This window comes from Limanda limanda, chromosome 16 (genome assembly GCF_963576545.1).
Source record: "Limanda limanda chromosome 16, fLimLim1.1, whole genome shotgun sequence".
NCBI lineage: Eukaryota > Metazoa > Chordata > Actinopteri > Pleuronectiformes > Pleuronectidae > Limanda > Limanda limanda.
The window spans coordinates 934,771-962,425 of record NC_083651.1 but is presented as its reverse complement, the minus strand read 5'-3'; the positions used below and the strand labels follow the sequence as shown (position 1 = coordinate 962,425).

At 42.6% G+C, this 27,655-nt stretch overlaps 3 protein-coding genes across 3 annotated transcripts; all 3 read left to right on the top strand.

The window, feature by feature from the left end:
- Nucleotides 1-6,808: 6,808 nt before the first annotated feature.
- Nucleotides 6,809-7,777, top strand: LOC133021995 (olfactory receptor 13C9-like). Its single transcript, XM_061089009.1, has one exon. The coding sequence runs from the start codon at nt 6,821-6,823 to the stop codon at nt 7,775-7,777; it is 957 nt and encodes a 318-aa protein (XP_060944992.1). The 5' UTR covers nt 6,809-6,820.
- Nucleotides 7,778-18,163: 10,386 nt separating this feature from the next.
- LOC133021994 (olfactory receptor 13C9-like) lies at nt 18,164-19,120 on the top strand. The gene has a single exon (XM_061089008.1). It carries the CDS (start codon nt 18,164-18,166, stop codon nt 19,118-19,120), a length of 957 nt encoding a protein of 318 aa, XP_060944991.1.
- A 2,491-nt stretch (nt 19,121-21,611) lies between these two features.
- On the top strand, nt 21,612-22,580 carry LOC133021993 (olfactory receptor 6N2-like). The gene has a single exon (XM_061089007.1). It carries the CDS (start codon nt 21,624-21,626, stop codon nt 22,578-22,580), a length of 957 nt encoding a protein of 318 aa, XP_060944990.1. The 5' UTR covers nt 21,612-21,623.
- The last annotated feature ends 5,075 nt before the right edge of the window (nt 22,581-27,655 follow it).

Below are 27,655 nucleotides of genomic sequence, written 5' to 3'. Positions count from 1 at the left end.
GGATCAATATTTCAGAAGTTGTAAACTGTACGCTGTTCAAAGTCAGTGTTTCAAATACTAACATCTTTAAATAAAGTATAATACGACTGCATTTCAAAGATCTGTATTCCTTCTTTTGCTGGTGACCTTTTATTATGAAGCAATGTGTTATTTAAATTGCTCTGGACAAAGTGTTGTTGTGCAATAGTAGTAGACTTGACGTTGGCTAATTATTAATAATCATGAAATATGATTATTAAAATAAAAATTATTTATTCAAAATAATTAAAAATGATAAGGCACCACCCTGGTTCAAGGGACCAACAAGTCAGTCTATAAATATCAGTCTCATCTGATAAAAGTTAAATCAATAATCTCAATTGTTAATATTAATGATTATTTAATAAACAATAAAGGGTTTTAAGTTTGAGCACAGGCTATCATAATCCAGCTGCATTCACATACATATGCACAAATAATCACAGAATACTGATACTTTAACTACAAAAGGATTTATTAAAAAGGGGAAGTAAAGTTAATGTTATTTAATGATTCATCATTTTGTAAAGGTCACCTTAGTGCACTTTGTGTATCGATAAAAGGTACACATGTCATTAGTCAGACGCCTCAAAACTATAGGAATGAGGGAATGGATCTGTGTATGTATTTGTTTATTATTTGTGTGATTATGTACATATGGGGTTCTGTAACGGGAAATGTGTTAAATATGGGGAAGTGACGTCCCGACTGGGGTGTGTGGTTTTTTTGGAGCTGCGGGCTGGCGGTGCTGCCAGAGGTTCAAGGAACTGGATATCATTTACAACTTGCATGGATTTTTTTCGCCGAATGGGATTATTGCCTGGGAGTCATGTAATCGATTATTTCGAGGACTGAACATTTTCTGGGCACTGGAAGGGAGTGAGAAAGCGTGGACTTTGTTTGGATTTGTTTGCGACATTCACCTCGCCACACCTGCCGTCATTTTGTTTTGGACGTTTGTTTGGGGATTATGTTATGGACCTGGGGTGGGAAAATATTGATGTTTGAATGTGTGTAAATAGCGTGTTTATGTTTACGGGTCTGCCATAGTTTGCGGGCACGAGCGCGGGGATATGTGGGGTTTGATTGGTGTTTTGTTTAAATACAGTGTATAATACGCAACCTGTTTGAGTGTATTTCGTTTATATATATATTTAGTTAATTTATGGTCAGACCGATAACAAGGTTATCGGTCCTACTAGAGATCTTTCGTTTATGATAACTTGTTCAGGCAGCGTGCAACGTACACAGCGGGTCGGGTCCGCCCGTGTCCTTAAAAAGTTTAAGCGTAGTGCATTTCCCCTGGGGTTTAAACAGGGCGATTTGTTACAATTTTAACAAACTCCAATATTTCAAAGATAACAACAGCAGCAGCACTTATCACAATTCAGAACACACATGTGAAACCTATGTTCATGCATGTGTGTCTGTTTGTGTGTGTGTGTCTGTCTGTGTCTATGTGTGTGTGTGTGTGTGTGTGTGTGTGTGTGTGTGTGTGTGTGTGTGAAAGAGAGAGAGAGGGGAGTGGCAATGACGTATGACGCAGTCACGTGGTGACTTTGTCTGTTCACATCCAAGATGGCGGCCGATAATAATTAAGAGGGCTGAAAAACTCTCAAAATGATGGTCTGACCCACCAGGACTACAACCAAAATGGCGGATGTGACGTGAATTAACACAAAGGAATTTTCAGACAAAGAGATTTCTTTATCTCTGCTTTGGCCTTGGGGCCGAATGGCTTCCAGATGCGTTCAGGCTCTCTAAGTAAAGATATATCTCTGCAACATGAAATGTATGAATACAGATCGTGTGTATAGGTAGGTTCAGGAGAAAAGAGAGAGAGAGAGAGAGAGAGAACATGCAAGGAAAGAACAGAGAAACTCCTAAAAACACGCCGGAGATACGTTTTCAGTGATTTTACCACTTAGCCCCCAAGGGGACATTGTGGGCTGATGTTTCAATCGGTAAAATCTCTGCAGACTTAAACGGACATTAACGGAGGCGCTTCTTGCGGCACTAAGCACTGTAACACAAAGAACCAGGAAATGAACCGGAAGTAGCGGAGCGTTACGGCTGAAAATGGACTCGGAGGTCTCACACAAAACAAATACACTCAAATATAAAACGACACGCTAAGTATTAAAACAAGTCTCTGCCCAGACAATATAAGCCTCTTACTGTAAAACCCTCGCGGTGTGCATGAGCGTCGGCGCGAATGTGCCGGGAGTCCAGTGGATCACTTGGTCTCTCAAGCGGTGCTTCGGTGGTTCTCGTGGGACACGGAGCTCGGCCGCTGGACCGGAAAGGGAGCGGATTTCCTCGTGCTGCCTTGAACGGAATGAAACTTCGTCTTCTTCTGTGGGGATGTGCGGCTGCTTGTAGCCGTTGTAGATCGTGTGGAAAAAGAACAGTCTGTGTGGAACTCAACTCGGCCTGCAAGTGAACTACCTGTTTTGATCTTTCAAGTTAAAATAGCAAAAAGTCCTATCAAAATAAAACGTCGACTGAAGATAAAAAGAAATAAAATAAAATGAATTAAAACAAACGTCTGTGAATCGCCCTCTTTAGCAGCTGGAACATCTGGAAAGACCCGGAGGTCTTGTTCGAAGTCTTAAAGCAGGGTAATGGCAAAGATTTGAGGGGGCTCAGCCCTTATATCTCATGTCCCAGGTGCCTACCCCCAGGAGGAGGGGCTCCAGGGTCAGTGTGGCCCTCAGCCAATTGACTGTCAGATTTGACCTCAGTGGATGTCTCAGGTTTCAGTATGGTCTCTGCAGGCCCCCAAGCCACATCTCCCCCCCAGGGCCTGCTGGGGGGCTTCGACCTCCAGGAAAACTCTAGAGCTGGTCTCAGCATCGCGTGTAGGCCTCGTTTACGACCCTTTGTCTAAAAGTCAGATCACTGGGCCTCCCCCAACAGCGTGATCTATGAACCTAAAGTGGCCCAAGTGGTAAATGGTGAATATGGCACAAAACGAACTGAGTTCCCCTTTGGCCCCTTTGGTTTACATGTGGTGTTGCTATGGTTTACTTGTGGCCTGGATCTGGCAAACAGTCGCTAACTGCCTAAGCTCCGTCATATGGGCCTGATGACGATGTTCGGTGTCACAGGTTTGGTGTGAGAGGAGCAGACAAACTGACGAAGGCTCTGAGAGTGTAACACACATGGCCAATAGAGGTGGTGAAGCTGAGGCAGGGACAGTGAGACATGTGGTGAATCAGCTCCGAGCAGGAGACAAGACGAAGTCAAACATCATCAGACACAAAATAACTTAAAGTCAAACAGGAAACAACAGATGAAGACCACACGAAGTCCAAGAGTCACTTTAAATGTTCCTGAAGAGGACGTTCAGGACCGAGTGGTATCTGACGGCAGCGCTTTAGAGACGATATTGTCCAGTGTTGGAAACAGCTAATAAGCTTTTCTGTTCTTTGCAGAAATCTCACCTTTTAAAACCTTCCTTGGGTTATGGAGCAGAGGCTTGGTGTCCAGAGAGAGAGCAGCCCTGCCTCACCCCCCTCTGGAGGTTAACAGGAGCACACAGCCCACCATTTATTTTCACAACACTCGCAATGTCTGTATTTAAAACCCGGATCATGGCTATAAAGCCTGAGTTGAACACAAAAGCTGCCAGAGTCTGCCATAAGTACTAGTGTTCAACCCGGTCAAAAGCCTGTTCCTGGTCTATGGAAATAAGACCAGTCTCTATTGCCAATGAACTGGAGAGGTCCAAAACATCTGGAATCAAAGTGACATTGTCACTTATGAGCCGGGCACACAGTAAGTCTGGTCAGGGTGGATGACGGACGCCATCACCTCCCTCAGTCTGAGGGCCAGAGCTTTGGACAGGATTCTGTGATCTGTGCACAACAGAGAGACCGGCCTCCAGTTCTTCAACTCTTGTAGGTCTCCCTTCTTCGGCAGCAGGGTGATGACGGCCCTCCTGCAGCTCAGAGGTAGCCTTCCATTCTGTAGATTGTCATTGACTACCTTAAGCAGATCCTGTTCTAAGATGTCCCAGAAGGACTTAAAGAAATCAGTAGGAAGGCCGTCTGTCCCTGGAGCTTTGCCGCTCTGCAGGCTCATGGTGGTGTTGTGCAATAATGTTAGGAGTGATACCATAAGATGGAGTGCCTTTAGGTATTCAATAAATTTGGTTATAAAAAATAAAATATAAAACATTAATATTAAAATATTAAAATTAAATCATAACTTTAGTTTGTTAAAGTTCTCTCGGGGCACCACCCTTCATGGAAGGGAAAAGATAGCCAATTTATTGATTAGGATCAGTCTCATTTGGATCTAGTTCACTTAGAAATCTCCATATTTACTATTACAGATTATATAATGAACAGTGAAGGTTTATAGAGTTCTTGACAGTGTAGAGGTTTGCAAAATTCACTTATGCAACATTAATGAAAGAACATTTGTGAAAGAAAAACATTTGTTATGAATATAATAAAGTATAAAACACAAATTACTAACAGAGTACGATCTAAAACAAAGGTGTGTAGGTGACTGTGTGTGTGTGTGTAAGTAAGTCAGGGTTTTCTCAAAATGGTGGCTGGTAAGTTGGTAGCTCCCCCCCTTCTTCTGGAGTGGGGACGTAGCTAAGTAGGTAGTGATATGCGTTGCTGTGTAAATGCTTATTAGAGAATGAAAGATTCTGTGAACTTTGATTTAACTTGTAACCACAATATCACCACATGTAGCAAACTTATAAACACCACACAGAATCAAATAAACAGTCTTGCTTAGTCTAGTATAATTATTAAGCCCAGTATGTTACCAGTCCTCAGAAAGAGAGAAAGTTGCTGTGCAGTTCACCGTTTGTCCTGGCTTTGTGTGAAGTCTCCGGTTGGTCGTAAGGTTTCTGCTTTCGCGGTTCTGTGGAGCTGTGGCGCTCCGTTGCTTGTTTGAAGTCCTTACCTGCAGGACACCGAGTCGCTGCTAGGAGTTGGTAGAGATTGAAGGGTGAGGAGGTTTCCTTGAGAAGGTGAGCTGGAAGCTAGACCTTTGCGCTCCTCTTGTAGATTTTGATGCGAAGAGAAGATGCCAGGCAGGAGCAGCCAGGCCCCCGCTAGGCGATGCAGGAGAGGAGAGGCTGGACAGCCTGCTGTCCGTGAAGGGGTTGTTGGAAAAGAGAGATAGAATTGGGGCAGAAGTCCCTTTATATAGGCCCGGTGACCTCACAGGTCATGGGCCAGAGTGACCAATTGGAATTGACTCTGGTGGCTTTTTTGACACCTCTGGGCATCCTGGGAGAAGAATGAAACCTGTTGCCCCCTGGGAGGCTGAGTTTCTTGGCCTTCCAAGAACAAATAAAACATGTTGCCCCTTAGGAGACTGAGTTCCTTCCTTTCTCTAGACAAAGAGGCCATGCGGCCTCAAGGTTTTGACTAGACATGAAGGCCGGATATTAGCCTTTGGTTTCATAAAAACGTGTTTCCCAACAGTGGCTCTGTGCAGCTCTTCCTTTGTAATGTCTGCAGCTAGCTCCGTGTTGTTGCTCCTGCTTACCTGAGGGAGACCATCCAGAAAGCTGCTGTGCACATCTGGATTACTTGACAACTCACTCTCAAAGAGGTCTCTATAGAAACCGGTAGCACACTTCCTGACCTCAGACGAGTCGGAGACTTCAGAGCTGCTACATGTTCGTAAACAGTGAATGATCTTCCTTTGTCCATTTGTCTGCTCCAACCCAAAGAAGAACTGGGAGGGGGCATTCATCTGTGAGATGTTCATGAACCGGGACCTGACCAGAGCTCCCAGTGCTGAGACGCCCAGCAGGTTGGCTATAGCTGACTGTTTGGAACTGAGGGAATCTTAATGCCCTCGATTTCCTGTGGAAGCTACTAGATTGAGATGTTGGCCATGTATTCGTACACATACAAGGAATATGACTCTGGTTTTTCTGTTGCTCTCAACGTACAGAAATAGACAATAAACCATAAAGAACAAGGTGAAAAAAGCAGCACAAGGTTAAGCAAACATTTACCTACTATTTAAGAAAACAAAATATAATTACATATGCAGAAGTATGTTAATATGAACATAAAACACAACAACAATGAAATAAGAAGCCAGAGGAAACCAGCTGTTCTGCTGTCTGGTCGCCCTCAGCGCTCTTTAGCGCCTCTAGAGGGGAGGAGATGGAACTGGTTGTGATGGGTCTGCAGTGATGGTCCATGACTCTGTCCAGGTCCTGGATGGGGGGGCAGTCTGCAGACCGGACTGTCTGTTGCTGTCTGTTCCTGTTTGGTGGCCGATCCAAACCAGACAGTGATGGCTGCGCAGAATCCTTATATCTTTTAATTCCTTAAATATCATGTTCACAACAACAAAAGGTCATGTGACCTTGATCTTTTGACCTTAAATCACCAAAATCTAATCAGTTCCACTTTGAGTCCAAATCTGAAGATATTCACATGAAGCTGATCTTAACATATCACGGACAAGAAAAACTAAATAAGCACAGAGACATGAAAACAATAGAAAACAAAGTGTAGGAACTAACAAGATGAGGTCAACAGGAACAAAACCTCTGGGTCCAGGACTCTAGAGTTTTCTGAAGTTGTTGACATGTTGTTGGAGAGTTTAATGAGATTCATGGAGGGTGAAGCAGTCTGATAAAAAGCCAGAGTGCAGCCCTCCACTGTCTGTGCCTCTGGAGTCAGTGAGTGAATCTCCTCCAGGCCACAGGCTCCTGAATCCTCTCAGGGAGACTTGCTACGTGATCTTTATGAACGTCTGTTGTTTGATCTGCACCTGTTACTGATTCACTCTGTTTTTCAGAAGCCTGATGGATGATGAAGTCAATGTAACGTATATAACTTTCGATGGACATGTGGAAGTGCAGAAATACAGATATGTGTATTTTGTGGTCATGTTTGCATTATATATTATAATAATCTGTTGGAATTCCACCATTGTTTATCTTATTGTGATTCATGAAAACCTCCATGAGCCGATGTACATCTTCATTGCAGCTTTGTTAATCAACTCTATACTTTACAGCACAACAATCTACCCCAAGCTCTTGATCGACTTCTTATCTGAAGAACAGATCACGACTTTCACACCTTGTGTCTTTCAAGCTGCTGTGTATTACACTCTGACCACTTCAGAGTTTCTATTGTTGTCAGCTATGGCTTATGACAGATATGTGTCCATATGTAAACCTCTACAATATCCAACAATTATGAGTAAAACAACTGTAAAAGTCTTTCTCCTCACAGCTTGGTTTGTTCCTGTTTGTGAATTTGGAATATCAGTTGTATTGTATATGACTGTAAAGAACTGTCACAACAGTCTGAAAGGCCTCTACTGCAACACGTCAATTTACAAACTTCAATGTGTGCCCTCCGTGGCTCTGTCCATTTATGGCGTGTTTGTGTTGCTGAATATTAGTTTTCTCCCGATGCTTTTCATACTTTTTACTTACATCAGGATACTCATCGTCACTTACAGAAGGTTTAAAACAACGAGGACAAAAGCTCTACAGACCTGTTTACCTCACCTGCTGGTTCTCATCAACCTTTCCTGTTTTGTTGCGTATGACGTTATTGTAGTTCGACTGGAATCAGATATACCAAAACTTGCCCGTTTGATATTGACATTACAAATAATGGTGTATCATCCTCTTCTTAATCCATTTATATACGGACTGAAAATGAAAGAAATCTCCAAACACCTCAAACATTTGTTGTTCCAGGTCGAATCACTTGTATTGATTCAGATCCTAAAGTTCACAAAATGAGGATCAATATTTCAGAAGTTGTAAACTGTACGCTGTTGAAAGTCAATGTTTCAAATACTAACATCTTTAAATAAAGTATAATACGACTGCATTTCAAAGATCTTTATTCCTTCTTTTGCTAGTGACCTTTTTTTATGAAGCAATGTGTCATTTAAAGAGCTCTGGACAAAGTGTGATCTATGAACCTAAAGTGTCCCAGGTGGTAAATGCTGAATATAGCACAAAACTAACTGAGCTCCCCTTTGGCCCCTTTGGTTTACATGTGGTGTTGCTATGGTTTACTTGTGGCCTGGATCTGGCAAACAGTCGCTAACTGCCTAATCTCCGTCATATGGGCCTGATGACGATGTTCGGTGTCACAGGTTTGGTGTGAGAGGAGCAGACAAACTGACGAAGGCTCTAAGAGTGTAACACACATGGCCAGTAGAGGTGGTGAAGCTGAGGCAGGGACAGTGAGACATGTGGTGAATCAGCTCCGAGCAGGAGACAAGACGGAGTCAAACATCATCAGACACAAAATAACTTAAAGTCAAACAGGAAACAACAGATGAAGTCCACACGAAGTCCGAGAGTCACTTTAAATGTTCCTGAAGAGGACGTCCAGGACCGAGTGGTATCTGACGGCAGAGCTTTAGAGACGATATTGTCCAGTGTTGGAAACAGCTAATTAGCTTTTCTGTTCTTTGCAGAAATCACACCTTTTAAAACCTTCCTTGGGTTGTGGAGCAGAGGCTTGTTGGCCGGAGAGAGAGCAGCCCTGCCTCACCCCCCTCTGGAGGTTAACAGGAGCACTCAGCCCACCATTTACTTTCAGAACACTCGCAATGTCTGTATAAAAAACCCGGATCATGGCTATAAAGCCTGAGTTGAACCCAAAAGCAGCCAGAGTGTGCCATAAGTACTAGTGTTCAACCCGGTCAAAAGCCTGTTCCTGGTATATGGAAATAAGACCAGGCTCTATTGTCAATGAACTGGTGTTGGGCAATAATAGCTAGACTAGATGTTGGCTAATTATTAATAATCATAAAATATGATTATTAATATAATACAATTATTTATTAAAAATAATACAATCATCATTTAAAAAAAGACAAAGTTATTAATTAAGAATAATATAATTTGCAATTATAATTTATAAACAACGGGGCACCACCCTGGTATTAGGGACCAACAATCAAATGTAAAGATTAGTCTCATTTTGATCTAGTTCAATTAGAAATCTCAATATTTACTATTATAGATTATATAATGAACATTGAAGGTTATGGAGTTCTTGACAGTGTAGAGGTTGGCAAAATTCACTTATGCAACATTAATGAAAGAACATTTGTGAAAAGAAGACATTTATTATGAATATAATAAAGTATAAAAATCACAAATTACTGTTGTGCAATAGGAGTAGACTTGACGTTGGCTAATTATTCATAATCATGAAATATGATTATTAAAATAATAAAAATTATCTATCAAAAATAATTAAATTATTAATTGAAGATGATCAGTAATCAAATAACAATAAAACCACTAATGAGAAAATAGGAATTATCAATTAGAAAGTACAAGCTATCAATTAATAATGATAAGGTTATCAACCAAGAATAATGAAAATAATTAGTCAAAAACAATAAAATTATCAATTTAAGAATAATACTATCTATATTAATGATTGAGAAAGGGGGCACCACCCTGGTTTCCAGGGACCAACGATGTCAAGCTATAATTATCAGTCTCATAATGATAAATGTCAAATTAATAATGTCAATATTTTAATATTAACGATTACTTAATAAACAGTGAAGGCTTCTAAGTTCGAGCACAGGCAATCATAATCCAGCTGCAATCACACACTTATGCACAAATAATCACAGACTACAGATACTTTAATTACAAAAGTATTTATTAAAAAGGGGAAATAAAGTTATAATGTTATTCAATGATTTATCATTTTAACAAGCTCCGATATTTCAAAGATAAACACAGCAGCAGCACTTATCACAATTCAGAAAATACATGTAAAACCTGCGGTCTACCTATGTATGTCTGTCTCTGTGTGTGTGTGTCTGTGTCAAAGTGTCTCTCTGTGTGTGTGTGTCTATGTGTGTGTATGTGAAATAAAGTTAGTGTTATTTAATGATTTATCATTTTAACAAACTCCCATATTTCAAAGATAACAACAGCAGCTTATCACAATTTAGAACACGCATGTAACCTCTGGTCCATCTATGTGTCTCTGTGTGTGTGTGTCTGTCTGTGTCTATCAATGTGTGTGTGTGTGTGTGTGTGTGTGTGTGTGTGTGTGTGTGTGTGTGTGTGTGCGAGAGAGAGAGAAAAAGAAGGGGCGTGGCGATGACGCGTAGTGACATCACATCTAAGATGGAGGTCGATCATGATTCGTGGAATCAAGGCCTAAAAACTCTCAAAATGGCGGATTGACTACAAAACAAGATGGCGGAGCCGTTATGAATTTAGAGCCAGGATGGGAGGAGAGAGAGAGCGGAGGCGTGGCAATAATAGACTCAAAATGGTGGGTTTAACTTAACGTTATCCAAAATGGAGAATATGTTAATGACCATGTGGCCTGAACTCACACTGGTGGTCGTCACATGAATTACACAAAGGAAATTTTAGACAAAGAGAATTCTTATCTCTGCTTGGCTTTGGGGGCCGAATGGTTTCCAGATGTGTTCAGCCTCTCTAAGCATAGATTTAACTATGTAACATGAACTGTATTATAAATACAGATCGGAAGTGTGTATAGGTCGGTTTAGAAGGAGAGAGAGAGAGAGAGAGAGAAAACATGTAAGGAGAGTTCAAAGAAGCTCTTAAAAGTACGCCTGAGATGAGTTAACAGTGATTCACCCCTCAGCCCTCAAGCGAGCGTTGTGGGCCGAGGTTCTGATCGGTGAAATCACTGCAGACTCACACAGACGTTAACAGTGCGGGCGGAGGAGCTTCTCGCGGCCCTATTTACTGCAACACAAAACATTGCGATCAAACCGGAAACCGGAAGTAGCGGCTCGGAGTAGTGGCCGGCTAAAACAATGGAACACGGAAGTTCCATCAACAAAATACGCTCAAGTATTAAATCAACATGCTACATATTAAAACTAACATCTGCCCAGACAACATAAGCCTCTTACTGTGACCGTGATTTCGTGGGTTGCCTGCGCATTGGCGCGAATCCCCGGAGGTTCAGTGAATCGCTTGAAGTCTCTCAGGCGGGCTCTCGTGAGCACCGCAGCTGGGCCGGAGCCGATCCGTCGTGCTCCGTGGCGAGATGAGGTTTCGTCTTCTTCTGCAACAGCGGAGCTCGTGGTCACTCACAGGAACGTGCGGCTGTTTGTAGCCGTTGTAGATCGTGTGGAGAAAGAATAAAAGTAAAGTCCGTGTGGAAAAGGAAACAGTTTGAGATCGTCCAGCCAGCAATTTCCTGTTTGATCTTTCCAAGTTAAAACAGGAAAGGTCCTTTTCAAAATAAAAACGTTGACTAAGATAAAAGAAGAAAATGAAACGACTTCAAATAAAATGATTGAGGGGCACCCTGTTGGAAGGGTCGTTGTTTCTGGTTCTCTTTGCTGGGGTTCATCTGGGCGTGGGGAAAGTTGTCATCTTCCAGCACCGGGTCCACATGTGTTTGGACTTGAACTGCCAGAACCACGGTGTCGTCTTCGTTGAACCCTTGGCTGTTTGGGTCGAAGCGATAAATGTCTTTTTCAAGGGGCTCTTGCCGCCGGTTGCGGATTTCCTCTCTTTGAGGGGGTGCTGAGTCATCAGTGTCTTCTGACTCGTATGTGCCACGGAACTCATCTTCGTGGCCACCATCTCTTGCACCGGGGTGGAGGACCATCCAGGACGCGACCGTGAGTCATGGTGCGCCTCTGCCTGAGTGGCAGACTGGGAATCACCTTCAGCCCTCCAGGACGGATTCCTTCCGTCGTTGTGATGTGGATCAGCATGGCTCCGCGCAGGATGTGTTCTTTCTGGCTGGAGTGGATGCTTAGTGTCCGCTGGACAGGCATTTGATGTTGCCTCATAGCGGTCCCAGGTCACTGCACGTCTAGGGGTTGAGTCCTGCTCCCCCTTTGGTGTTGAGTGGGTCGGAGCGGTGGACTGCTGGGTGTGTCTGGCTCTCCAGAGCAAAGCTCCCTCTGCATGAGGGTTGTGGAGCTGTGCTCGCAGCTGTTCTCCCAGTGTCTCTGCTCTGCTGGCTCCACCGGGAATGACGTCAGCTCCTGGTCCTGTCATCAGGGATCTCAGCTGGAGGGGGGGCAGCTCTGTTTGACTGTGCCCCCCTTTCTGCTGACCTTTGACCTGCGTGTGCTCCTGCACCGCCTGGTCCTGTTCTTTGCGGGTCTCGATGATATGCCGCAGGTGGGAGTTCTTCTCCTGATCCGCTCGACATGCTGCTTGCATGGCTCTGGGCGCCTTCGCATGTTCTTGGGTCTGCAGCTCGGCTCTCTGCTGGTAGAGGAGTGTCAGTTGACCCAGAGCATGGGGTATTTTTGGGTGCGGGCCAGTGGGGTTGATGAGTGCATGGACAGTTCTTGATCTTGCGATCGCAGGTACTTAAATCATACTCACTCAATTCACTCACCGCATCATTAGAAAAAATTAATCAGACTGGCTACAGTCTCTAATAGGACATCTGGTCCCGAGGGAGCGCTTGCCCCATGAAGGATAGCTCGGTGGCTCAATCCTTAAGACCTAGTTGTTCAACAACTAGTCTTCTCAAAACTAGTCTCTCAAATCTAGTTTGTCTCCTTAAGATCAAAAAGCATGCAGAAAATCTCCTATAAAAATTACCAACTACTGAAACGCAGTCAGCAACCAACCAAAGTTACACAAAAGTCTGCTTAGCAAAGGGAATTTAAGAATAAAGAAACTTCAAAAAGAAATTAGTTTCGAACCTATGTCTCTCTTCAAAAATTTAATCATAATTATTGTGCATTGAGATGACACAACCACTTATATGCTAGAAGCAACCAACCACGGATACACAAGGCACTAGTATACCTGCTTGGGACAGGTGCAAAGGGATTAAAAATAAAATTTCAAAGAGAAATACATTTCCAGAATTATATTTCTCTTTTCTTAAATTATTTATGATTCTTGTGCTTCGAGAACACAACCACCGATTGCAATCTGCAGCCAATTACGGATACACCAGGCACTGGTATACCGGTTTGGTAAAAGTTCAAATGAATTAAAAATAAAACTTTGCAAAGAAGAATACATTTCCAAAATTATTTTCTTCTTCAACAACGAATCATGATCAATACCAAATGAGAGAAAGGAAAAGTTTTGAAAAATTTTTAAAAAATTTTTAAAAAAAATTTAATTTTTCAAAAAAAATTTAATTTCTGAAAAAAAGAATCTGGATTATTGTAACCCATATTATGATACAGCTGGAGTTAGATTGCCTCACACGGGGCACCATTTAAGTTGTGCAATAGGAGTAGACTTGACGTTGGCTAATTAGTAATAATCATGAAATATGATTATTAAAATAATAAAAATTATCTATCAAAAATAATTAAATTATTAATTGAAGATGATCAGTAATCAAATAACAATAAAACCACTAATGAGAAAATAGGAATTATCAATTAGAAAGTACAAGCTATCAATTAACAATGATAAGGTTATCAACCAAGAATAATGAAAATAATTAGTCAAAAACAATAAAATTATCAATTTAAGAATAATACTATCTTTATTAATAATTGAGAAAGGGGGGCACCACCCTGGTTTCCAGGGACCATCGATGTCAAGCTATAATTATCAGTCTCATAATGATAAATGTCAAATTAATAATGTCAATATTTTAATATTAACGATTACTTAATAAACAGTGAAGGCTTCTAAGTTCGAGCACAGGCAATCATAATCCAGCTGCAATCACACACTTATGCACAAATAATCACAGACTACAGATACTTTAATTACAAAAGTATTTATTAAAAGGGGGAAATAAAGTTATAATGTTATTCAATGATGTATCATTTTAACAAGCTCCGATATTTCAAAGATAAACACAGCAGCAGCACTTATCACAATTCAGAAAATACATGTAAAACCTGCGGTCTACCTATGTATGTCTGTCTCTGTGTGTGTGTGTCTGTGTCAAAGTGTCTCTCTGTGTGGGTGTGTCTATGTGTGTGTATGTGAAATAAAGTTAGTGTTATTTAATGATTTATCATTTTAACAAACTCCCATATTTCAAAGATAACAACAGCAGCTTATCACAATTTAGAACACGCATGTAACCTCTGGTCCATCTATGTGTCTCTGTGTGTGTGTATCTGTCTGTGTCTATCAATGTGTGTGTGTGTGTGTGTGTGTGTGTGTGTGTGTGTGCGAGAGAGAGAGAAAAAGAAGGGGCGTGGCGATGACGCGTAGTGACATCACATCTAAGATGGAGGCCGATCATGATTCGTGGAATCAAGGCCTAAAAACTCTCAAAATGGCGGATTGACTACAAAACAAGATGGCGGAGCCGTTATGAATTTAGAGCCAGAATAGGAGGAGAGAGGGAGCGAAGGCGTGGCAATAATAGACTCAAGATGGTGGTTTAACTTAACGTTATCCAAAATGGAGAATATGTTAATGACACCATGTGGCCGGAGCGCACACTGGTGGTCGTCACATGAATTACACAAAGGAAATTTTAGACAAAGAGAATTCTTATCTCTGCTTGGCTTTGGGGGCCGAATGGTTTCCAGATGTGTTCAGCCTCTCTAAGCATAGATTTAACTATGTGACATGACCTGTATTATAAATACAGGTCAGAAGTGGGTATAGGTCGGTTTAGAAGGAGAGAGAGAGAGAGAGAGAGAGAAGACATGCAAGGAGAGTTCAAAGAAGCTCTTAAAAACACGCCAGAGATAGATTAACAGTGATTCACCCCTCAGCCCCAAGCGAACGTTGTGGGCTGAGGTTCTGATCGGTAAACTCACTGCAGACTAACACAGACGTTAACAGCGTGGCTGGAGGCTTTCCTCGCAGCGCTCAACCACTAACACCAAACCCGGAAATGAACCGGAAGTAGCGGCTCGTCGTAGCCGGCTAAAACAATGAGACTCAGCGGTCTCGCAACAGATACAATCAAATATTAAACAATATGCTACGTATCAAAACTAACATCTGCCCAGACAACATAAGCCTCTTACTGTGACCGTGATTTCGTGGGTTGCATGCGCATTGGCGCGAATCCCCGGAGGTTCAGTGAATCGCTTGAAGTCTCTCAGGCGGGCTCTCGTGAGCACCGCAGCTGGGCCGGAGCCGATCCGTCGTGCTCCGTGGCGAGATGAGGTTTCGTCTTCTTCTGCAGCAGCGGAGCTCGTGGTCACTCACAGGAACATGCGGCTGTTTGTAGCCGTTGTAGATCGTGTGGAGAAAGAATAAAAGTAAAATCCGTGTGGAAAAGGAAACAGTCTGAGATTGTCCAGCGAGCAATTTCCTGTTTGATCTTTCCAAGTTAAAACAGGAAAAGTCCTTTCCAAAATAAAACGTCAACTAAGATAAAAGAATGAATGAATGAAATGAATTGAAATGAATAAAACAAACGTCTTATCGTCTCCATTAGCTTACTGGGTCGACTATGAAGACCCCCGGGGGGGGTCTAGTGGCGACGTCAGCATCGGAGGAAAGAGAGTGATTTCTCTGATTCCAGGGGTTTTGTATCCCTGGGAGGAGGCCAGCCTCCTTGGAGGAGGGGTCAGGGGTCAGTGTGGCCTGCGGACAATGGAAAGGTCAGAAGTCAAGTCTCAGGGAGCGGCTTACAGTGGGGTCCTTCACAGGACCCAGGAAGTGATCTGCTGCCACATGGAGATAAGAGCTCTATGCTGGATTTCTAATGTAAGGGGTTTCCCGAGCCTGGTCTCAAGTTTTACGACCCATTGTTGAAAACTCAGATCACTCAGGACTCTACCCCAACATTACTAACAATGTTCTACTCAGAGGCAGCCTTCCATTCTGTAAACTGTGGTTGACTACTGTCATGCGTGTTTGTTTATCCTTTGTATGAGAAGATGAGCCGAACTCGGTTTGTTCAATCAAGAACATAGGAAGCAATGAACAGGTTATTAATCAGCAAAGCAATGGGCTTCCAACACACTAGTCGTATCAGAGCGCCACAAACATCCGGCGTCTATCCATTTTATAACAGTAGATTTTTGTTCCTCCCTCCCCGGAAGTGCGCAGGCGTAGGCCATCCTCCTGGCATTTGAAATACGGAATTAGTAAGGAGCCACTCCCAATGACACTCCTACTTTGATAGTTGCTCGGCAACCTGTTCACTTCTTGAAAGGCCTTGACCCAGCAGATGCCAATAGGGGCAATGGTGTTTACAATTGGAGAAAAGATTATTATGTTTCTGCTTCATCAAAACATGTCCTGACTGTGTAAACATTAGGAACAACTGAACCCAAACAATGTTAGTCTGACTTTGCCCCAGAAGGGACAGTTCTGTGAACTCTGTGGGATGTTGAGTGCAGCAAAGGGAATAAGCCTTTAATATCAGAAGTAAGAATTAAGAACAATTAAAAGATTAATTATTAACCCCAAGCAGCAACTGTTATTAAAAGCATTTGTATGAAGGCATAATATCTAGCTAAAACTGCTTCTATCTTTATTGTTAAGAGTACAGCCAGACGACGACTACAGTTAAAATATTGAAATCCTTACAAACCCTCTTTTCACACCATTTAATGGTGTAAACCACTTACTGGGGATTTCATGTACTCCCCAACCTTCATCCCATCCAGTGCAATTCGTCCTCATCCTCATCATCATCATCGTCAGCATCTCCTTCGTCCTCAGCATCAGCTTCACCTGCAGCATCACCATCACCAGCATCAGATCAGCTGGGGGGTGAGGCATGTTTTCCTTCATCAAAGCCGTGGTGAAGATTTTATTTTATAATTTCAGAGTCTGCCGCCATGTCATGTCATGGTACCTCGAGCAGATCCTTTCCTAAGATGCCCCAGAAGGACTTAAAGAAATCAGCAGGAAGGCCGTCTATCCCTGGAGCTTTGCCGCTCTGCAGGCTCATGGTGGCTCTGTGCAGCTCTTCCTTTGTAATGTCTGCAGCTAGCTCCGTGTTGTTGCTCGTGCTTACTTGAGGGAGACCTTCCAGAAAGCTGCTGTGCACATCTGGATTACTTGACCACTCACTTTTAAAGAGGTCTCTATAGAAACCTGTAGCACACTTCCTGACCTCAGACGAGTCGGAGACTTCAGAGCCGCTCCATGTTCGTAAACAGTGAATGGTCTTCCTTTGTCCATTTGTCTCCTCCAACCCAAAGACGAACTGGGAGGGGGCATCCATCTGTGAGATGTTCATGAACCGGGACCTGACCAGAGCTCCCAGTGCTGAGACGCCCAGCAGGTTGGCTATAGCCGACTGTTTGGACCTGAGGGAATCTTAATGCCCTTGATTTCCTGTAGAAGCTACTAGATTGCGATGTTGGCCATGTATTTGTACACATACAAGGAATTTGACTCTGGTTTTTCTGTTGCTCTCAACTACAGAAATAGACAATAAACCATAAAGAACAAGGTGAAAAAAGCAGCACAAGGTTAAGCAAACATTTACCTACTATTTAAGAAAACAAAATATAATTACATATGCAGAAGTATGTTTATATGAACATAAAACACAACAACAATGAAATAAGAAGCCAGAGGAAACCAGCTGTTCTGCTGTCTGGTCGCCCTCAGCGCTCTTTAGCGCCTCCAGAGGGGAGGAGATGGAACTGGTTGTGATGGGTCTGTAGTGATGGTTCATGACTCTGTCCAGGTCCTGGATGGGGGGGCAGTCTGCAGACTGGACTGTCTGTTGCTGTCTATTCCTGTCTGGTGGCCGATCCAAACCAGACAGTGATGGCTGCGCAGAATCCTTATATCTTTTAATTCCTTATACATCATGTTCACAACAACAAAAGGTCACTTGACCTTGATCTTTTGACTTTAAATCACCAAAATCGAATCAGTTCCAAATCTGAAGATATTCACATGAAGCTGATCTTAACATATCACGGGCAAGAAAACTAAATAAGCACAGAGACATGAAAACAATAGAAAACAAAGTGTAGGAACTAACAAGAGGAGATCAACAGGAACAAAACCTCTGGGTCCAGGACTCTAGAGTTTTCTGAAGTTGTTGACATGTTGTTGGAGAGTTTAATGAGATTCATGGAGGGTGAAGCAGTCTGATAAAAAGCCAGAGTGCAGCCCTCCACTGTCTGTGCCTCTGGAGTCAGTGAGTGAATCTCCTCCAGGCCACAGGCTCCTGAATCCTCTCAGGGAGACTTGCTACGTGTTCTTTATGAACGTCTGTTGTTTGATCTGCATCTGCACTGATTCACTCTGTTTTTCAGAAGCCTGATGGATGATGAAGTCAATGTAACGTATATAACTTTCGATGGACATGTGGAAGTGCAGAAATACAGATATGTGTATTTTGTGGTCATGTTTACATTATATATTATAATAATCTGTTGGAATTCCACCATTGTTTATCTTATTGTGATTCATGAAAACCTCCATGAGCCGATGTACATCTTCATTGCAGCTTTGTTAATCAACTCTATACTTTACAGCACAACAATCTACCCCAAGCTTTTGATCGACTTCTTATCTGAAGAACAGATCACAACTTTCCCACGATGTCTCTTTCAATCTGCTGTGTATTACACTCTGACCACTTCAGAGTTTCTATTGTTGTCAGCTATGGCTTATGACAGATATGTGTCCATATGTAAACCTCTGCAATATCCAACCATCATGAGGAAGACAACTGTAAAAGTCTTTCTCTTCACAGCTTGGTTTGTTCCTGTTTGTGAACTTGGAGTATCAGTTGTATTGTATATGAATGTAAAGATCTGTCCCATCAGTCTGAAAGGCCTCTACTGCAACACGTCAATTTACAAACTTCAATGTGTGCCCTCAGTGGCTCTGTCCATTTATGGCGTGTTTGTGTTGTTGAATATTGTTCTTCTCCCGATGCTCTTCATACTTTTTACATACATCAGGATACTCATCGTCACTTACAGAAGGTTTAAAACAACGAGGACAAAAGCTCTACAGACCTGTTTACCTCACCTGCTGGTTGTCATCAACTTTTCTGGTTTTATTGTGTATGACGTCATTGTAGTTCGACTGGAATCAGATATACCAAAACTTGTCCGTTTGATATTGACAGTACAAATAATAGTGTATCATCCTCTTCTTAATCCATTTATATACGGACTGAAAATGAGACTAATCTCCAAACACCTCAAACATTTGTGGTTGCAGGTTGAATCACTTGTATTGATTCAGTTCCTAAAGGTCACAAAATGAGTATCAATATTTCAGAAGTTGTAAACTGTACAGTGTTGAAAGTCAGTGTTTCAAATACTAACATCTTTAAATAAAGTATAATACGACTGCATTTCAAAGATCTTTATTCCTTCTTTTGCTGGTGACCTTTTATTATGAAGCAATGTGTTATTTAAATTGCTCTGGACAAAGTGTTGTGCAATAGTAGTAGACTTGATTTTGGCTAATTATTAATAATCATGAAATATGATTATTAAAATAAAAATTATTTATTCACAATAATTAAAAATGATAAGGCACCAACCTGGTTCAAGGGACCAACAAGTCAGTCTATAAATATCAGTCTCATCTGATAAAAGTTAAATCAATAATCTCAATTGTTAATATTAATGATTATTTAATAAACAATAAAGGGTTTTAAGTTTGAGCACAGGCTATCATAATCCAGCTGCATTCACATACATATGCACAAATAATCACAGAATACTGATACTTTAACTACAAAAGGATTTATTAAAAAGGGGAAATAAAGTTAATGTTATTTAATGATTCATCATTTTGTAAAGGTCACCTTAGTGCACTTTGTGTATCGATAAAAGGTACACATGTCATTAGTCAGACGCCTCAAAACTATAGGAATGAGGGAATGGATCTGTGTATGTATTTGTTTATTATTTGTGTGATTATGTACATATGGGGTTCTGTAACGGGAAACGTGTTAAATTTGGGGAAGTGACGTCCCGACTGGGGTGTGTGGTTTTTTTGGAGCTGCGGGCTGGCGGTGCTGCCAGAGGTTCAAGGAACTGGATATCATTTACAACTTGCATGGATTTTTTTCGCCGAATGGGATTATTGCCTGGGAGTCATGTAATGGATTATTTCGAGGACTGAACATTTTCTGGGCACTGGAAGGGAGTGAGAAAGCGTGGACTTTGTTTGGATTTGTTTGCGACATTCCTTGGGTTGTGGAGCAGAGGCTTGTTGGCCGGAGAGAGAGCAGCCCTGCCTCACCCCCCTCTGGAGGTTAACAGGAGCACTCAGCCCACCATTTATTTTCACAACACTTGCAATGTCTGTATTTAAAACCCGGATCATGGCTATAAAGCCTGAGTTGAACCCAAAAGCAGCCAGAGTCTGCCATAAGTACTGGTGTTCAACCCGGTCAAAAGCCTGTTCCTGGTCTATAGAAATAAGACCAGGCTCTATTGCCAATGAACTGGAGAGGTCCAAAACATCTGGAATCAAAGCGACATTGTCACTTATGAGCCGGGCACACAGTAAGTCTGGTCAGGGTGGATGACGGACGCCATCACCTCCCTCACTCTGAGGGTCAGAGCTTTGGACAGGATTCTGTGATCTGTGCATAACAGAGAGACCGGCCTCCAGTTCTTCAACTCTTGTAGGTCTCCCTTCTTTGGCAGCAGGGTGATGACGGCCCTCCTGCAGCTCGGAGGCAGCCTTCCATCCTGTAGACCAGGGGTTCCCAATACGTCGATCGCGAAGGCAGTGTGGGTCGATCGCACGACTGGACTAGAGGCAGTCACGTGCACGCTCCGGTGCACTTACACCCTTTTTGTTCTTCCTGAGCGACACATCACAGGCTATAAAGGGAGAAATAGCAGTGATGATCAGCCCGCCTCCTCTCTACCTGATGACCTCAACACCTTCTACGTACGGTTTGAGGCAACCAACACCCTTCCATCCGTGCGAGACTGGTCGAGGACCGAGACGACTGCACTCTGTCCCTGACCGTGGCTGACGTGAGGCGAGAGCTTCAAAGAGTGAAGCCTCGAAAGTCATCTGGGCCCGATGGAGTTCCAGGCTGCGTCCTGAGGAGGCGCGCAGACCAGCTAGCGGAGGTCTTCACCTCCATATTCAACCTCTCCCTACATCTGTCAACAGTCCCCACCTGCTTCAAGCAGGCCACCATCATCCCCATACCTAAGAAACCATCCATCTTGGTCCTCCACTAGCATTATTTAATTTAATATTCCTCACTCCTTCACCCTGTAAACTGCTGCTATCCTACTTCATTTAAATTTAAATTGTTGTACTATGTTATATGTTACTAGGTTATATGTTATATGTTACTATGTTATATGTTATTTTCTTTTATCTTATATTGCCCGTCTGTGTAGAATTTCACTGCTCTGACGACACTAAGCTATTTGTTGCATGTGACAATAAACTTTGATTTGATTTGATTTGAAACAATAGAAAACAAAGTGCAGGAACTAACAAGAGGAGGTCAACAGGAACAAAACCTCTGGGTCCAGGACTCTAGAGTTTTCTGAAGTTGTTGACATGTTGTTGGAGAGTTTAATGAGATTCATGGAGGGTGAAGCAGTCTGATAAAAAGCCAGAGTGCAGCCCTCCACTGTCTGTGCCTCTGGAGTCAGTGAGTGAATCTCCTCCAGGCCACAGGCTCCTGAATCCTCTCAGTGAGACTTGCTACGTGTTCTTTATGAACCGCTGTTGTTTGATCTGCACCTGTTACTGATTCACTCTGTTTTTCAGAAGCCTGATGGATGATGAAGTCAATGTAACGTATATAACTTTCGATGGACATGTGGAAGTGCAGAAATACAGATATGTGTATTTTGTGGTCATGTTTACATTATATATTATAATAATCTGTTGGAATTCCACCATTGTTTATCTTATTGTGATTCATGAAAACCTCCATGAGCCGATGTACATCTTCATTGCAGCTTTGTTAATCAACTCTATACTTTACAGCACAACAATCTACCCCAAGCTTTTGATCGACTTCTTATCTGAAGAACAGATCACAACTTTCCCACCTTGTCTCTTTCAAGCTGCTGTGTATTACACTATGACCGGTTCAGAGTTTATATTGTTGACGGCCATGGCTTATGACAGATATGTGTCCATATGTAAACCTCTGCAATATCCAACAATCATGAGGAAGACAACTGTAAAAGTCTTTCTCTTCACAGCTTGGTTTGTTCCTGTTTGTGAATTTGTAATATTAGTTGTATTGTACATTCATGTAAATATCTGTCACAACAGTATGAAAGGCATCTTCTGCAACACGTCAATTTTCAAACTTCAATGTGTGCCCTCAGTGGCTCTGTCCATTTATGGCGTGTTTCTGTTGCTGAATAATGTTCTTCTCCCGATGCTCTTCATACTTTTTACTTACATCAGGATACTCATCGTCACTTACAGAAGGTTTAAAACAACGAGGACAAAAGCTCTACAAACCTGTTTACCTCACCTGCTGGTTCTCATCAACCTTTCCAGTTTTGTTGCGTATGACGTCATTGTAGTTCGACTGGAATCAGATATACCAAAACTTGCCCGTTTGATATTGACATTACAAATAATGGTGTATCATCCTCTTCTTAATCCATTTATATATGGAATGAAAATGAAAGAAATCTCCAAACACCTCAAACATTTGTTGTTCCACGTCGAATCACTTGTATTGATTCAGTTCCTAAAGGTCACAAAATGAGGATCAATATTTCAGAAGTTGTAAACTGTACAGTGTTGAAAGTCAGTGTTTCAAATACTAACATCTTTAAATAAAGTAAAATACGACTGCATTTCAAAGATCTTTATTCCTTCTTTTGCTGGTGACCTTTTATTATGAAGCAATGTGTCATTTAAAGAGCTCTGGACAAAGTGTGATCTATGAACCTAAAGTGGCCCAGGTGTTAAATGCTGAATATGGCACAAAACTAACTGAGTTCCCCTTTGGCCCCTTTGGTTTACATGTGGTGTTGCTAGTGTTTACTTGTGGCCTAGATCTGGCAAACAGTTGCTAACTGCCTAATCTCCGTCATATGGGCCTGATGACAATGTTCGGTGTCACAGGTTTGGTGTGAGAGGAGCAGACAAACTGACCAAGGCTCTGAGTGTGTAACACACATGGCCAATAGAGCTTGTGAAGCTGAGGCAGGGACAGTGAGACATGTGGTGAATCAGCTTCGAGCAGGAGACAAGACGAAGTCAAACATCATCAGACACAAAATAACTTAAAGTCAAACAGGAAACAACAGATGAAGACCACACGAAGTCCAAGAGTCACTTTAAATGTTCCTGAAGAGGACGTTCAGGACCGAGTGGTATCTGACGGCAGCGCTTTAGAGACGATATTGTCCAGTGTTGGGCAATGTTTTTGTGCAAACCACAGGCCTCCTTTCGGCCTTCATGTGTGGACAAAACTTGAAACCACATGGCCGCATGTGCTGGACCGAGCCTCCCGAACTCAGTCTCCCAGGGTGCAACGTGTTCTCTTTGTTCTGAGAAGGTCAAAGAACTCAAGTCTCCCAGGAGGCAACAGGTTCCTTTTGTTTCAGCAAAGTCACGCATAAGTGTGAAAAGCCAAGCCTATATAAGACCAAGGTCCAAGGAAGGCTGCTCCAGCACTCTTTCCATCTTACCACCGAGGACAGCAGGCGACCAGCGGTCTCTCCTGCATCTCCGAGGAGAGGACCGGGCTGCTCCAGCAAGTCTTCTCTTCCCATCCAACAACCGGAGGTCAGAGGTCTAGCTTCCAGCTCACCTTCTCAAGGAAACCTCTTCGCAACTCAAGCTCTACCAACTCCTCGCAGCGACTCAGTCCTGCAGGTAAGGACTTCGAACAAGCCACTGAGCCCCACAGCTCAACAGAACAGCGAAAGCAGAAACCGCACGAGCCAGAAGACTTCACACAACCGGCAGGACGAACTGCTAACTGAACTACAGCAACTTTCTCCCTTTCTGAGGACTGGTAACATACTTGGCTTATTTATTACACTAGACTAAGCAAGACTGTTTATTTGATTCTGTGTGGTGTATAAGTTTGATATGTGCTGTGTTATTGTGGTTACAGGTAACATGAAAGTTAAATGTTAGATACTCTCTTCACAGGATCTCTCTGACCCTTTCAGTTATCTGTTTAACATCCACACAGACACGCATATCTACTCACCTCATTAGCTCAGACCCCCGCTAAATGTTGTAAAACCACTTTTGAAGAAAGGGGTGGGGGGAGGCTGCTATCTTAGCTACCATCTTAGGAGCCCACAGGAAGGTGTGACTCTTTTAGTGAACCACCATTTTGTGAAAACTCTGATTCACTCACACACACCTTTGTTTTAGCTAGTACGTTTAGTTTAGTAATTTGTGTTTTTATACTTGTTTATGTTCATAATAAATGAAATCCTCACCCCCTTGGTTTTGAGGGGCACCCTGTTGGAAGGGTCGTTGCTTCTGGTTCTCTTTGCTGGGGTTCATCTTGGCGTGGGGAAGTTGTCATCTTCCAGCGCCGGGTCCACATTTAGTTGGACTTGAACTGCCAGAACCACGGTGTCGTCTTCGTTAAACCCTCGGTTGTCTGGGTCGAAGCGATAAATGTCTTTTTCAAGGGGCTCTAGCCGCCGGTTGCGGATTTCCTCTCTTTGAGGGGGTGCTGAGTCATCAGTGTCTTTTGACTCGAATGTGCCACGGTACTCATCTTCGTGGCCACCATCTCTTGCACCGGGGTTGGAGGACCATCCAGGACGCGACCGTGAGTCGTGGTGCGCCTCTGCCTGAGTGGCAGACTGGGAATCTCCTTCAGCCCTCCAGGACGGATTCCTTCCGTCGTCGTGATGTGGATCAGCATGGCTCCGTGCAGGATGTGTTCGTTCTGGCTGGAGTGGATGCTTAGTGTCCGCTGGACAGGCATTTGATGTTGCCTCATGGCGGTCCCAGGTCACTGCACGTCTAGGGGTTGAGTCCGGCTCCTCCTTGGTGTTGAGTGGGTCGGAGCGGTGGACTGCTGGGTGTGTCTGGCTCTCCAGAGCAAAGCTCCCTCTGCATGAGGGTTGTGGAGCTGTGCTCGCAGCTGTTCTCCCAGTGTCTCTGCTCTGCTGGCTCCACCGGGAATGACGTCAGCTCCTGGCCCTGTCATCAGGGATATCAGCTCGAGGGGGGGGCAGCTCCGTTTGACTGTGCCCCCCTTTCTGCTGACCTTTGACCTGCGTGTGCTCCTGCACCGCCTGGTCCTGTTCTTTGCGGGTCTCGATGATGTGCCGCAGGTGGGAGTTTTTCTCCTGCTCCGCTCGACATGCTGCTTGCATGGCTCTGAGCGCCTTCGCATGTTCTTGGGTCTGCAGCTCGGCTCTCTGCTGGTAGAGGAGTGTCAGTTGACCCAGAGCATGGGGTATTTTCGGATGCGGGCCAGTGGGGTTGATGAGTGCATGGACAGTTCTTGATCTTACGATCGTAGGTACTTAATTCATACTCGGTCAACTCACTCACCGCATCATTAGAAAAAATAAATCAGACTGGCTACAGTCTCTAATAGGACGTCTGGTCCTGAGGGAGCACTTGCCCCATGGTGATATATGCTACTCATCTTCTGAGTGCGAAAAGGCACCTGGTGGACTGCTCACGCTCGCTTAGAAAAAGTGGGTAAAACACTTAATTAAAACTACACAACAAGATGCACAGGTGAGCTTCACCCTGTGTCTATATAGTAGCAATGAAGGATAGCTCGGTGGCTCAATCCTTAAGACCTAGTTGGTTAACAACTGGTCTCTTCAAAAGTAGTCTCAAATCTAGTTTGTCTCCTTAAAATCAAAAAGCATGCAGAAAATCTCCTATAAAACTTACCAACTACTGAAACGCAGTCAGCAACCAACCATAGTTACACAAAAGTCTGCTTAGCAAAGGTAATTAAGAATAAAGAAACTTCAAAGAGAAATTAGTTTCGAACCTATGTCTCTCTTCAAAAATTTAATCATAATTATTGTGCATTGAGATGACACAACCACTTATATGCTATAAGCAACCAACCACGGATACACAAGGCACTAGTATACCTGCTTGGGACAGGTGCAAAGGGATTAAAAATAAAAATTTCAAAGAGAAATACATTTCCAGAATTATATTTCTCTTTTCTTAAATTATTAATGATTCTTGTGCCTCGAGAACACAACCACCGATTGCAATCTGCAGCCAATTACGGATACCAGGCACTGGTATACCGGTTTGGTAAAAGTTCAAATGAATTAAAAATAAAACCTTGCAAAGAAGAATACATTTCCAAAATTATTTTCTTCTTCAATAACAAATCATGATCAATACCAAATGAGAGAAAGGAAAAAAAAAATTTGAAAAGGAAAAAATTTAAATTTTCGAAAAAAAATTAAATTTTTCCAAAAAAAATCAATTTCTGGAAAAAAAAGAATCTGGATTATTGTACACAGTATTATGATACAGCTGAAAAAATGATAAGGCCATAACTTATCGTAGAGGGGCACCACCATGGTTTCCAGGGACCAACGATATCAAGCTATAATTATCAGTCTCATAATGATAAATGTCAAATTAATAATGTCAATATTTTAATATTAACGATTACTTAATAAACAGTGAAGGCTTCTAAGTTCGAGCACAGGCAATCATAATCCAGCTGTATTCAAACACTTATGCACAAATAATCACAGACTACAGATACTTTAATTACAAAAGTATTTATTAAAAAGGGGAAATAAAGTTATAATGTTATTCAATGATTTATCATTTTAACAAGCTCCAATATTTCAAAGATAAACACAGCAGCAGCACTTATCACAATTCAGAAAATACATGTAAAACCTGCGGTCTACCTATGTATGTCTGTCTCTGTGTGTGTGTGTCTGTGTCAAAGTGTCTCTCTGTGTAGGTGTGTCTATGTGTGTGTATGTGAAATAAAGTTAGTGTTATTTAATGATTTATCATTTTAACAAACTCCCATATTTCAAAGATAACAACAGCAGCTTATCACAATTTAGAACACGCATGTAACCTCTGGTCCATCTATGTGTCTCTGTGTGTGTGTATCTGTCTGTGTCTATCAATGTGTGTGTGTGTGTGTGTGTGTGTGTGTGTGTGTGTGTGTGTGTGTGTGTGTGTGTGTGTGTGCGAGAGAGAGAGAAAAAGAAGGGGCGTGGCGATGACGCAGTCACGTAGTGACATCACATCTAAGATGGAGGCCGATCATGATTCGTGGAATCAAGGCCTAAAAACTCTCAAAATGGCGGATTGACTACAAAACAAGATGGCGGAGCCGTTATGAATTTAGAGCCAGAATGGGAGGAGAGAGGGAGAGAAGGCGTGGCAATAATAGACTCAAGATGGTGGTTTAACTTAACGTTATCCAAAATGGAGAATATGTTAATGACCATGTGGCCTGAACTCACACTGGTGGTCGCCAGATGAATTACACAAAGGAAATTTCAGACAAAGAGAATTCTTATCTCTGCTTAGCTTTGGGGGCCGAATAGTTTCCAGATGTGTTCAGCCTCTCTGAATATAGATTTAACTATGTTACATGAACTGTATTCTAAATACAGATCGGAAGTGTGTATAGGTCGGTCTAGAAGGAGAGAGAGAGAGAGAGAGAGAGAGAGACAGAGAGAGAGAGAGAGAGGGAAGAGAACGAACTCTTAAAAATACGCCTGAGATGAGTTAACAGTGGTTCACCCCTCAGCCCTCAAGCGAATGTTGTGGGCCGAGGTTCTGATCGGTGAAATCACTGCAGACTCACACAGACGTTAACAGTGCGGGCGGAGGCGC